This window comes from Enhydra lutris, unplaced genomic scaffold (genome assembly GCF_002288905.1).
Source record: "Enhydra lutris kenyoni isolate GAN:26980312 unplaced genomic scaffold, ASM228890v2 scaffoldscaffold50, whole genome shotgun sequence".
Classification (NCBI taxonomy): domain Eukaryota; kingdom Metazoa; phylum Chordata; class Mammalia; order Carnivora; family Mustelidae; genus Enhydra; species Enhydra lutris.
Window position 1 is genome coordinate 7752887 of NW_019154134.1, and position 12040 is coordinate 7764926.

Sequence of the window (12040 nt, forward strand, 5' to 3'; positions counted from 1 at the left end):
TTTCAGATTTCATATCACAGTCTTGGGACTAGTATCAAAGAAGAGTGTTCATAATTATTGGAAGAGTCTTTTAAAATACCTTTTCCAGCTGCATATATTAGTGAAGCCACATTTTCTTCATGTACTTTAACCAAAACGTCATTATCACAGCAGACTCAGTGCAGAAGTATGGATGAGAATCCAGCTGTCTTCTATATTAAATCAGACATTAGAGAGATTTGCAAAATGTAGGTGCTAACTTTCTGAGAGAGAGAGAAAGACTTCTAGTGGCAGAAATGCAAGTTAAAATTTACTTTCTGAACTTGAAGAGCAAAGAGCAAATGAGTGGGTGGTAGAATGACTAAGATCATGACCACAGGGGGGAATCTGGTTTTCCTCTGGTCAGCATATAAATCCTTCCAAAAGTAAATTTTAAGTAAATTTTTTTACATTAAAGTCCAAACTACCTAACAGTATTTATTGGCTCTATGTTGACACATCTTTAAATGAGCCATTATTTTTATTTATTTATTTTTTAAAGATTTTATTTATTTACTTGACAGACAGAGATCACAAGTAGGCAGAGAGGCAGGCAGAGAGAGGAGGAAGCAGGCTCCCTGCTGAGCAGAGAGCCCGATGCGGGGCTCGATCCTAGGACCCTGAGATCATGACCTGAGCTGAAGGCAGAGGCTTTAACCCACTGAACCACCCAAGCACCCCCAAGCCATTATTTTTAAACTTAAAACAAGAACAGTCTTGTTTTTGCTCATGTAAATTAGGCAGGGCTCAGCAAGAATGACTTATGTCTGTTCCTCATGGTATCTGCTGAAGCTGGAATATCCAAGATGCTTCCTCACTCGTGTGTCTGGTGCTTCAGCTGGGATACCAGAACAGTTGGAGGCTGTTGGCATCTCTTCCTCATAGCATGGAAGTTAGGTTGCAACACCAAGTTTTGCAGACTAGGAGAGAGCATGGAACAGATTCTCTGTCCTCAGAGGAAACCCTGCTGACACACCTGTTCTTGGACTTCTAGCCTCTGGAACTATAAGACCAAAAAAAAAAAAAAAGTGTATCAAGAGGGCAAGTCCAGTGTGGAAGCTTTTATCAAACTGCCTTGTTTCCTAATGCCTTATTGCCCAAAGGTAGTTACATGCTAGTTGCATATCCAGAATCAGTGTGGTGGGGGACTACACAAGAGTGTAAATACAGGGAGGTATGGTTTATAGGGGACATCAAAGTATAAAAGTCTACCACAAGTATATACAGAATTGCATTTCTTCTTCACTCCCCCACTTTAGGATATATGTTAGTCAAAATTACCTCTTGTTCTTTTTAACACCAAGTTTAGCATTTCACTATCTGGATAGATCATACTTTATTTAATAACTGCATACTAATTAATGGACATGTATATTCCTTGTTTTCATTACTAAAAAAAAAACAGTCCTGCAAACATACTTTTTATGCATATGGCATTTTACACATCTGTGAGCATATCCATAGTCTGAATACTTAGGTCATATAGCATATACATGTGTACTTGTTTTTTCTTTTACTTTTTATTAACTGCCTACTAAAAAAGTAATGGCTGGATTGAGATATAATTCCTATACTGTACAATTCACCTGTTTAAATTGTACTATTCATTGGGTTTTGGTCTATTCAGAGTTGTAGCCATCACTATAGTCAACTTTAAAACATTTCCATCACCCCAAAAAGAAACCGCAGACCAATTAGCAGTCTCTGCCCAGCCCTTGGCAACTATTAATCTGCTTTCTTAGTCTATATATAATTCGCCTGTTCTAGTTATTTCATAAACAGTAAATGGAATCATTCAGTATATGTGGTTTTTTTTTTTTTTATTGGTTCTGTCACCTATCATCATGTTTTTGAGGTTCATCCATAGTATAACTTGTACCAGTACCCCATTTTGGGTTTTTTTTTGGTTTTTGTTTTTCCCCCCACAAAATATGTTTATCAATGTGTGGGTTGATTTTTGCCACATACATACATATTTTAACATAAAAATATTAGCTATACCATATTCATGGGGGTTTTTTGTTTGTTTAACATTCAAAACTTAATTTCCAATTGACCCAATTCTCTGTAATTCTGTTTGAAGGTATTTCATTTTTAACTATAGAATAATAGTCTTTTGTATGGATAAACACATTATCCATTTGTTAGTTGCTGGATTTCTGGGTTGTTTCCACTCTTTGGTTATTACGAATAATGCTGTTTGGAACACTTGTGTACAGATCTCTTTGTATCTTTTCACCTCTCTTGGGTTTATACCTGAAGGTGGAATTGCTGGCTTATGTTTTGCAAAGCAGCTGTACCATTTTATTTTCCCACCAGCACTGTATGAGGGTTCTAATCCCTCATGTTCTCACTAACATTTATTATCTTTAGCAATTAAACGAGGCATCAAAAAGGACTAGAATTCCCCCTGGGCATTGATGTAGAAAGTCCAAGTTCTAGGGGAATCAGTGGAGTGGAATGAGTGATATATATCACCTTCACCACAGGAGATTTTGTCTGCCTTCAGTGAAATGTCTTAATCTGGGGAAAGTCACTTACTAGTTCTCTACAGAATATACGGGAGGAATTCCATGGTAGTTATAAATTACCAGTTGCAAAGAACATTTAGTAACATGTTAAGTGGAAGCCAGGAAATTGGATGTTTAATTTTTATCACTAGAAACAATTCATTTTGCTTGCTTATGGATGAATTTTTATGCTTTTAATCTTGGTTTACCTGATACTTTTCAAAGAACTCAAATATTTACATTTGGTAAAATTACCACATAGTTGTCTCATTTGGCCAAATATTTGTCATTAGTTATAAGGATGACTGAGATTTTAGAAGTTTACTGGTGATGCATAGGTCAGATAAGCATTTGCAAAACACATTTTGTCCCATTATATTTTGGAGCATTTTTTCAGAATACAAAATGCCACGTGGCCATATCTGGTATGACCCTTTTGGAGGTCATTGATTCTTATCAAGAAGTAAGTAATATAACTAACACAAAAACAACGTTGTGAAGTTTCAGAGTGGGCGAATCACACCACCTCGAAGAGCCCCTTCACCAGATGGCTTCTCACCATATAGCCCTGAGGAGACAAACCGCCGTGTAAACAAAGTTATGCGGGCCAGGCTGTACTTACTGCAACAAATAGGACCCAACTCTTTCCTGATTGGAGGAGACAGCCCAGACAACAAATACCGGGTGTTTATCGGGCCTCAGGTAGGATTTTTCACCATTTTATATTTTATTAGTATCTGGTATTAACTCAAATGTATGTACTATAACAGTTTAAATTTAGATGAATTAATTCTCTTTAGTTAACTAAAGTGAATTTAAAATATATTTTGGGCTAATAAACATTTTTATTTGATGTATTTGTGAAGGTCTCTAGTATGACTTAATATACTTTAGACCACAAATCTGATTTAATAAATTCACCAAAAATAAGAGATTAAGTCATAGTGTAGACTTTTCTTACATATTCTTATATACTTTACTATGTAAGAATAATGAAGCAAATTAACAGAAACATTGTTGTACTTGGAAATTAAAAAAAAGTGATCATCTTAGGAATTCTAATGGGACCACAAATTTATTACCGATAAATTCTCTTGTAACTCTTTAGAACTGCAGCTGTGGCCGTGGAACTTTTTGTATTCATCTGTTGTTTGTTATGCTCCGGGTGTTTCAACTAGAACCTTCAGACCCAATGTTATGGAGAAAAACTTTAAAGAATTTTGAGGTAATTTTTAATAAATGCTTTAGAGTAAAACTGCTAACAATTTTTTATGGCTTATTCCTGACAATTTCCCGTGAGCTATAAATTTAAAGAGACGTTTTGAAGGTGTGAAGACATTTAAGAATTATTTGAGACTTATCTCTTATAATTCATTGACTAGTTTTTTCTTCCAGATTGAAAAGAAAGTAAACACTGACATGTTATAATAAATATTGTCTTTAGTAAGCTATGTATGTTCTTATTTTTGAAGCTCTTAAGATTGGCTTTGTGAAAAATTTATGAAATAAAAGACAATGGAACCTCTAGAACTCTTTATATGTATGTTATAGTGTGAATATCATTGTTACTGTCTTTTTTATGTTAGGTTGAAAGTTTGTTCCAGAAATATCACAGTAGGCGTAGCTCAAGGATCAAAGCTCCATCTCGTAACACCATCCAGAAGTTTGTTTCACGCATGTCAAATTCTCATACATTGTCATCATCTAGTACTTCTACATCTAGTTCAGAAAACAGGTTAGTACAATTTAAGGAATGAAAAGCATTAATCCAGTGTTACTTTTTAATTATAGGGGTAATTTTTTGTATTTACTTGTTAAGTTGCTCTAAAATAATTGCTGAATCTTGGCTTTGAAGTTAAAATCAAGGGTAAACAATATTTAAAGGTCATCTGAGTATTTGTGTGTATACATACATATATACATACATATATATATATAGACTTTGTATTCTGAAAAACTACGCTGTTGAAAAATGGCACCATAAAAATCAGAATAGGCACTTCATAAGAAAAATCAGGTGGCAAGTATAAAATGTAAGTGGCTACTGTTTATCAATCATTACTTTTTGCCAAGCACCTAATATGGTTTCTCATTCTGTTCTTATACAAACCTCATTACATGGTTTTACCACTCTTTGGCAGTCAGTAAAGTTGAGCTACTGTGTAAAAAATATGTCTTTAGTTCTTTTATAAACAAATTATATACAAGCCAAAGTGGTTTTCCAAAATCAGTTTCCCATGTAGTACCTTAAATTGTATGACATCACTACTTCTTTCATAGATACTTTCACAGAATCCTCATTACAGGCTGTTTTATGTGTGAGAACACAAGGATGCTCTTCTAAACAGATTAATCATTTGTAATTAAGTGATACAGTAGCTGTTAATCACAGGTATTTAAAATCTACAGTGCTTCTCAAACTCTTCCATTGACTAGCTGCTACTAAGAATGAACACGTAATGCTGAGAATCTGAAATAAGCCCAAAATGACAGGTGTGAAAAAATTTTCAATTCTCATCTGAATTTTCTTTCTTTTCTAAGTTCTTTATTGGATTCCTTCATTGGTTCCTTCACTGGTAAAAATGAGTTTTTAAAATTACTCCAGAAAAGGAATGCTGCTTCTCTTAAAAGGGCACCTCCTATATGTTCCCGAGGCGCCTGTTTGAGAAGCAGTTGTCTTAGTGATTAAGTCCCATCTTCATATCAGCAATTTTTTTAAGTATTATTACTACTTCAAAATTGATGAAGAATGGAAAGTAATGAGGTCAGGGATTTGTAAAGAAAAGAATGGATAGATATATGGGAAAAGTAAATGTTTAAATTTTCTTATTTTTTATTAAATGAATTGATTTTAGAATTGCAGAGTTTTACAAGTTTTGGGGGGAATTAGAGATTTCTAGTTTACATGGTTTAGTGATAACTGAAACCAAAAGAGGTCATGCAGCTCAGCCGAGCAAAGGAAGAACCAGAACCTCAATATCTTGACTTCTAGTTCAGGGCTCTTTCTCTTACTCCTTATCCCTTGTAAATAGATGAAAAAGTGAGCTTTATTTCTTGAGCTTCATGACCCAAACTTATTCTGGAACCCTCCTCCTTTTGATTCACATTGCTATAGCTTTTTGCTTTGGAAAAGAAAAAAAAAAAATGTTTAAAACCAGGTAGCCAAAGTTAAAATAGAAAGTTTCTCTCTAAAATAAATGAAGGTAACTTCCAAATATGGACTGGCCATAATATGGAGGTTTTATTTATTCACTTGGATTAATATATATATGGGGGGGAACCACTGAAGCTGTCATCTTGATATACTGACATTATACTGTATAGGTAGGTAGGTTAATGTTTCATGTAACCACAAATTTTTATATGTAAAGACTACAATAAAAAAAAAACAAACAGGAAATCTGTCTGGAGACCTGATTGCATTGTATTAATTTTAAATTATATAAGAAACAACAAAAGCCAGAATTAGGACAAAGTGAACCTAAGGTCTTAGTACATAAATGGGCAAAGGGCGTGAAGAGAACATTCACAAAAAAATTTCAAGAAGCTAACATACTAAGGAAATGGTCATTAAAAAAAAGATTTATTTATATATTTGTATAGATATTTAGATATTTATATAGATTTATTTAGATAATTTTTCAGACAGTTCAGTTCTTGTATAAGGATTTGCTTCACCATATGTCAAGTTCTGTAGCCCTCTGGAAAAAAATGTGTTTTTTTAAAAAACGTTTATATTTGTTGATGTAGTAAATGTATTTTTTTTGACAAAAAATTTTAATCTGAGAAATGCACAAGATTTATATATATAACCCTGTCACAGTATTATGGAAAAAATTGAGAGCAGCTTAAATATCCAGCCGGGGAATGGTTAAAGTATACCCATATTAGGAATAGTTCATGCAGCAGCTATTAAAATTATGCTTCTGGGGTGCCTGGGTGGCTCAGCTGGCTAAGCATCCAACTCTTGATTTCAGCACAGATCATGATCTCAGGATTGTGAGACTGAGCCTGGTCTCCGGCTCTGAGTTTATCAGGGAGTCTGCTTCAGATTCTTTCCAGTTTTTTGCCCCTTTCCCCTGTTGTCGCTTGCTGTCTTGTGCTCTCTCTCAAATAAATAAATCTTTAAAAAAAATTATGGGGACACCTGGGTGGCTCAGTCAGTTAAACGTCTGCCTTCCACTCAGGAGATCATGATCCCGGGGTCCTGGGATCGAGTCCCACATCGGACTTCTGTCTGTTGGGAGCCTTTTTCTCCCTCTGTCTGCTGCACCTCCTGCTTGCTCGCTCTCTATCTCTCTCTCTCTAAGTATTTAAAAAAAAATTTTTTTTTTTTAAATTATGTAGTCTGAAGAATACTGAATGGCATGAAACCAAATTCAGGTTATATAATACTGTATGTCATGCCTGAATCTAATTTTTATATATAAAGGTATTGTGGGTATATACATAATGAGTAAGAATTTTAATGGTTATTAACAGGTGGCATTATTATGGGTGACTTTAAATACTTCGGGCTTTAAGGTTCATCACCTTGTAGCTGAAATAGCCATACAGGATAAATGAATAAATGGGTATGGCTGTGTTCTGGTAAAACTTTATTTACAAAAGTTGGTACAGGCTAATGTGATCCCCTTGTAGTATGCTAATACCTGCTCTCTATTCAAGTGACTTTACTTCTGAGAAAACTATGGTAAAAAGAAAATGTATAATGTAGAAGTGGGCACAAAAATATTTCTGCTGGTTTCTTAAAAGGTGAAAATAGAGAAACAATTCATACCCAGCAATAAAAGGATGCTGAAGTCAGAAAAGCATTTGAGGGGTGCCTGAGTGGCTTAGTTGTTAAGTGTCTGCCTGCGGCTCAGGTCATGATCCCAGGGTCTGGAATCCAGCCCCACATCGCATCGGTCTCCCTGCTCAGTAGGAGGCCTGCTTCTCCCTCTCCCACTCCTGCTTGTGTTCCCTCTCTTGCTGTCTCTTTCTCTGTCGAATAAATAAATAAAGTCTTTAAAAAAAAAAAAAACTTTGAAAAAAAAGAAAAGTATTTGAGTGATAAGTTATACTTGCAATTGGACTAAATTGTGGAATTTTATTTTTTTCTTCTAAGTCATTTGAATAAGCTATTTTTGGTGTAATTTGAAAGTTACTTGACCTGGGATTATCTCTGCCATTCATGTGTTTATTATAGATTGTTGTACAAGTAATTTCTGCCATGTATCTGTTCATTTTTATCATTACCACATACATACATACATTACCACATACATATATTACCACATACCACATACATTGACAGCACTTCCCCATTCCACATAGCTCCATAATTATGAAAAGAGATAAAGAGAAGGGGCAAATAATCAGGAGGAAAAGAGACTAGTATGTGTGCCTTCACCTCAGGAATCATGCATCATGACTTTGTTGCACCTGTTCGTTCAGCTTTTATGAAAGTTTTTTAAGCAAACTGTTACTTTGCTGTCTGTCATCCAGACTGTTTTTCAGGAACTATAGCTTAAGGTTGTAGAAATGTAGTATCAGGCCCAGAGAAAAGCCTAAGCTTAGTAGAGACTCGAATTTGTTGGAGTAGGCAGAATATGAACTATTCTCCTCAAATTAAAGCATAGCACAAACTGACTTTAATGGTCTTTGGCAGCTTATTTAACATCTCAGAACCTAGTCTGTGTACTGTAATGGAAATAATATTGATTTTTAAAAGCCACTCGTGACATCATGAAGGTTCAACAAAAATTTATAAAATACAAAACAAAACCCCTCTCTCCAGTCTGAGCTACATACAAAATAACTAATGTTAACAGTTTAATACAACTTTTAAAAACTGAAATAAAACTCTCCCCTGCATTGTTTTTTTATATACATACACACACTCCTTAGTACTTCTCTCATCTTTGTTTTTTAAACAAATATAAATTTCATGCTTTAAATTTTGATCTGAAACTTTTTTTTTTTTTAATTTTAGACACCAGGATGATTTTCCTGAGTCAGTACAAAAATACACACTACTTTCTTTTTATGGCTGTATAAGATAATGTAGATAGGACACAATTTATTTTGCCATTGCCGTAATTAATGGACATTTAGTACACCCAGCTTTTTTCCTATTAAATGCAATACATTTGCTTTGTTTATATATTCCAAATAACTCTGTAGGACAGCATCCTAGAAAATAGTTTTTTTAGGTCATGCATATGTACATTAAGTAGTTTAAGAAATATTAGCACATTCCCTTTCAAAAATTTCAGTTTTTACTCCCACCAGTAGTATATATGAGAACTTGTTTTCCTATGCCAAAATGAAGGCCAGATGTTACTAACTTATAGAATTTGTGTCAACCAGATTATTTTAAAAAAGGATACAGTTTCATTAATATGCATTTGTAATTCAATTTTCATACTTAATTGGCTATTGGTGTTTTTCATTTCAATTGCTTTTTTATCTTCTTTGCCCATTTTACTATTGAATTACTAGTATTTTTCTTACTGATTTTTAAAAGCACTTTGTGTAGTAAGAGTGTTCGAATATATACGGTATACTTCAAATATACACAATAAAGTTGCAATTTTGCCATATATTGAAATTGTTCTATACAAATTAGAATTCTGTCATGCTTTTTTCCCCCACCATATAGTATATTGTGGATGTTTTTGTCATTATTTATGAATGTCTTAGATCCTTTTTTTTTTTTTTTTAAAGATTTTATTTATTTGTCAGAGAGAGGGAGGGAGAGCAAGCACAGGCAGACAGAATGGCAGGCAGAGGCAGAGGGAGAAGCAGGCTCCCTGCTGAGCAAGGAGCCCGATGTGGGACTCGATCCCAGGACGCTGGGATCATGACCTGAGCCGAAGGCAGCTGCTTAACCAACTGAGCCACCCAGGCGTCCCTGTCTTAGATCCTTTTTAAAAGCTTCACAGTGTGTGGTGTACTATTTTTTTTAACCTTTTGATGTTCATTTGGTTGATTTTTTCCTTTATGCTAAATAATACTGCAGTGAAGATCTACAGATATAGATACAGATATTATTGTCTATTTCCTTATGATACATTCCTGGAAGTCTAATTGAAGGGTTTTGCTTATTAACAATGTGACGTATGTTTTAGCTTAGTTTCTAGGAAAGTTGGACCAGTTTATAGACCCACAAAAAGCACCTGTGATGGGCCTTCAGACTTACATGGATAGATGAGCTCTAAGGTGCTTTTCAATAATTGAAATCTTGAATCTGTTGGCATATCACATTTCCATATAGTCAAACCTTATAGTAGTTGTTCAAAAAGTACAACTGCAGAATTTTGGGGCTACATAGGTCTCTAAGATTGTACTTCATATTTTGAATTGTATTCATAGCAAGGGAAGGTTAATGCATACCCATGATCTATAAATATTAGTGGTGTGACTCTTACTTAAAATTACTCTATAGTAATAGAAGAAATAAATATTTCTCAGATAGTTCTATAGATGTTCCTAACAAGAATTTCTAATAAATTTTTTTCATATCGTAAAGAATCCAAAATTGTTTTTAGCTGTGGTGTTAATTCTGCCTTATATTCTTTGGCATTTAATGCTTTCCTTTCTCCTTCCTCACAGTATAAAAGATGAGGAGGAACAGATGTGTCCTATTTGCTTGTTGGGCATGCTTGATGAAGAGAGTCTTACCGTGTGTGAAGATGGCTGCAGGAACAAGCTGCATCATCACTGCATGTCAATCTGTATGTGGCTCTTTTTCTCCCTGTGCCTACTCAGCACAGTTATTTTAGGAGTTAACTATATTCTTTAGGATTTTAACATGACTTTTGGGGAGACTGGGGAGAGAAGAAAAGAGGTATATCTAGGTCCTTATGTAAAGTTTTCAATGAAATGGAGTGAGGATCTCTTAGGACATGAGCTTTGTGAGCAAAGAAATGTAATATAGGGTGATACATGTAGTAATGGAAGGCATGCACAGGATTGAAAACATAATTCTTATCTGGAAAGTGTACGTGGAGGTGAGGAGGTAGAAGACCTGGGCAGGCATGACAGGGTAACATGAAAGCAAGTTTTGGAATGACTTTACGAGGTACTCAAGTGGGCAGAATGTTCTAAAAAACAGTTAGCAAAATACATGTTGTAACTTAAAAAAAAAAAAAAAAGCATATGTGAAAGGTACGTGCATCAGAATAATTTTACCTCTTGTGTTTGCCTGCTTCAGGTAAATACATCAAAGTATTTTTTGAGGTTCCTTCCTATAAACCTGTACTAACCATTAGCAGCAATTATTACATACGACTATTTAATGTTAAGTATTTATATTTTTTGAAGTTTTTTCCCTCTAATTTTTCAGGGGCAGAAGAATGTAGAAGAAATAGAGAACCTTTAATATGTCCCCTTTGTAGATCTAAGTGGAGATCTCATGATTTCTACAGGTAACAGTTTTTGAATTAATGATGTAGACATGTTTAATAAAAAATTTAAAATGTTCTGGAAGTGTTACTAAATTTTTTAACAAACTTTTGTTAATTTTTCATTTAGCCATGAGTTGTCAAGCCCTGTGGATTCCCCTTCTTCCCTGCGAGCTGCACAGCAAACCATACATCAGCAACCTTTGGCTGGATCCCAACGGAGGAATCAGGAGAGTAATTTTAACCTTACGCATTATGGAACTCAGCAGATTCCCCCTGCTTACAAAGATTTAGCTGAGCCATGGATTCAGGTAAATAGTTTTTATTCTTCATTTCTCAAATAAACCTTTATAGACCAATTAACGTAGCTATCTCCCAGTTGTTCTAATTTAAGAAAGTACTTTTGCTTGCCTCCATCATGACTGATAATTTGACTGAAAAATTTTACCTCTGGTATTAACACTCATCTGCTTATTAAAGAGTTTAAACTTCAAACATTATTGGAGTCTCACCTCCCATCTCTAGAAAAATCTCAGAACCATCAGACATCAGGATTATCTAAGGATAGAGGCTGGACTCCTTCAGTGCTAACTTGTTCAAATGTTTAATCCCATTTCTACAAAGAATTTTCTGTAATTTTTCTTTTTATGACCATTTAAACTCAGTTTCTCTTTTTTGTATCCTCATGGCATATAGTAGGTGCTTAATAATTGCTGAGAGGATGAATAAGAAAAAAAAATACAGCTTTTGCCTTATATTAGCCATTTTTATTTGAAAGGGCAGTTTCCATTTTTACTTTCTCTTCTGATGAAATCTTTTTTCTTACTCGGTAAATTAGAATTTCTGTTGGTTGGTTGGATTCTAGTGATTTTCTTTGTTGTTGTCTGCTTAGTCTATTATTTTTTATAAATGTAGAATCCCAAACTAAACAATGTCTCCAGTAGACAGTAGTGAAGTAAAATGTTTTCAATAAACTGTTAAATTCTTTTTAATACTATTAAATTTGTAAACAGACACACCGACTCATTCAGTTTCTGTGTCATTAGGATTTCCTTTTACTTTTTTTTTTTTTTTTTTTTAAGATTTTATTTATTTATTTGACAGAGAGAGATCACAAGTAGACGG

At 34.3% G+C, this 12040-nt stretch overlaps 1 protein-coding gene across 2 annotated transcripts in view; it reads left to right on the forward strand.

Annotated features, from left to right (window-relative positions):
- Positions 1-12040, forward strand: part of LOC111156879 (mitogen-activated protein kinase kinase kinase 1) — a 79232-nt gene that overhangs the window by 49343 nt on the left and 17849 nt on the right. For both annotated transcript variants that reach the window (XM_022518007.1, XM_022518008.1), the window contains exons 4-9: positions 3030-3230; positions 3637-3753; positions 4115-4263; positions 10125-10246; positions 10858-10939; positions 11046-11226. In XM_022518007.1, coding sequence (XP_022373715.1) covers positions 3030-3230; positions 3637-3753; positions 4115-4263; positions 10125-10246; positions 10858-10939; positions 11046-11226 — 852 coding nt within the window. The remainder of the gene's footprint in view (positions 1-3029; positions 3231-3636; positions 3754-4114; positions 4264-10124; positions 10247-10857; positions 10940-11045; positions 11227-12040) is intronic.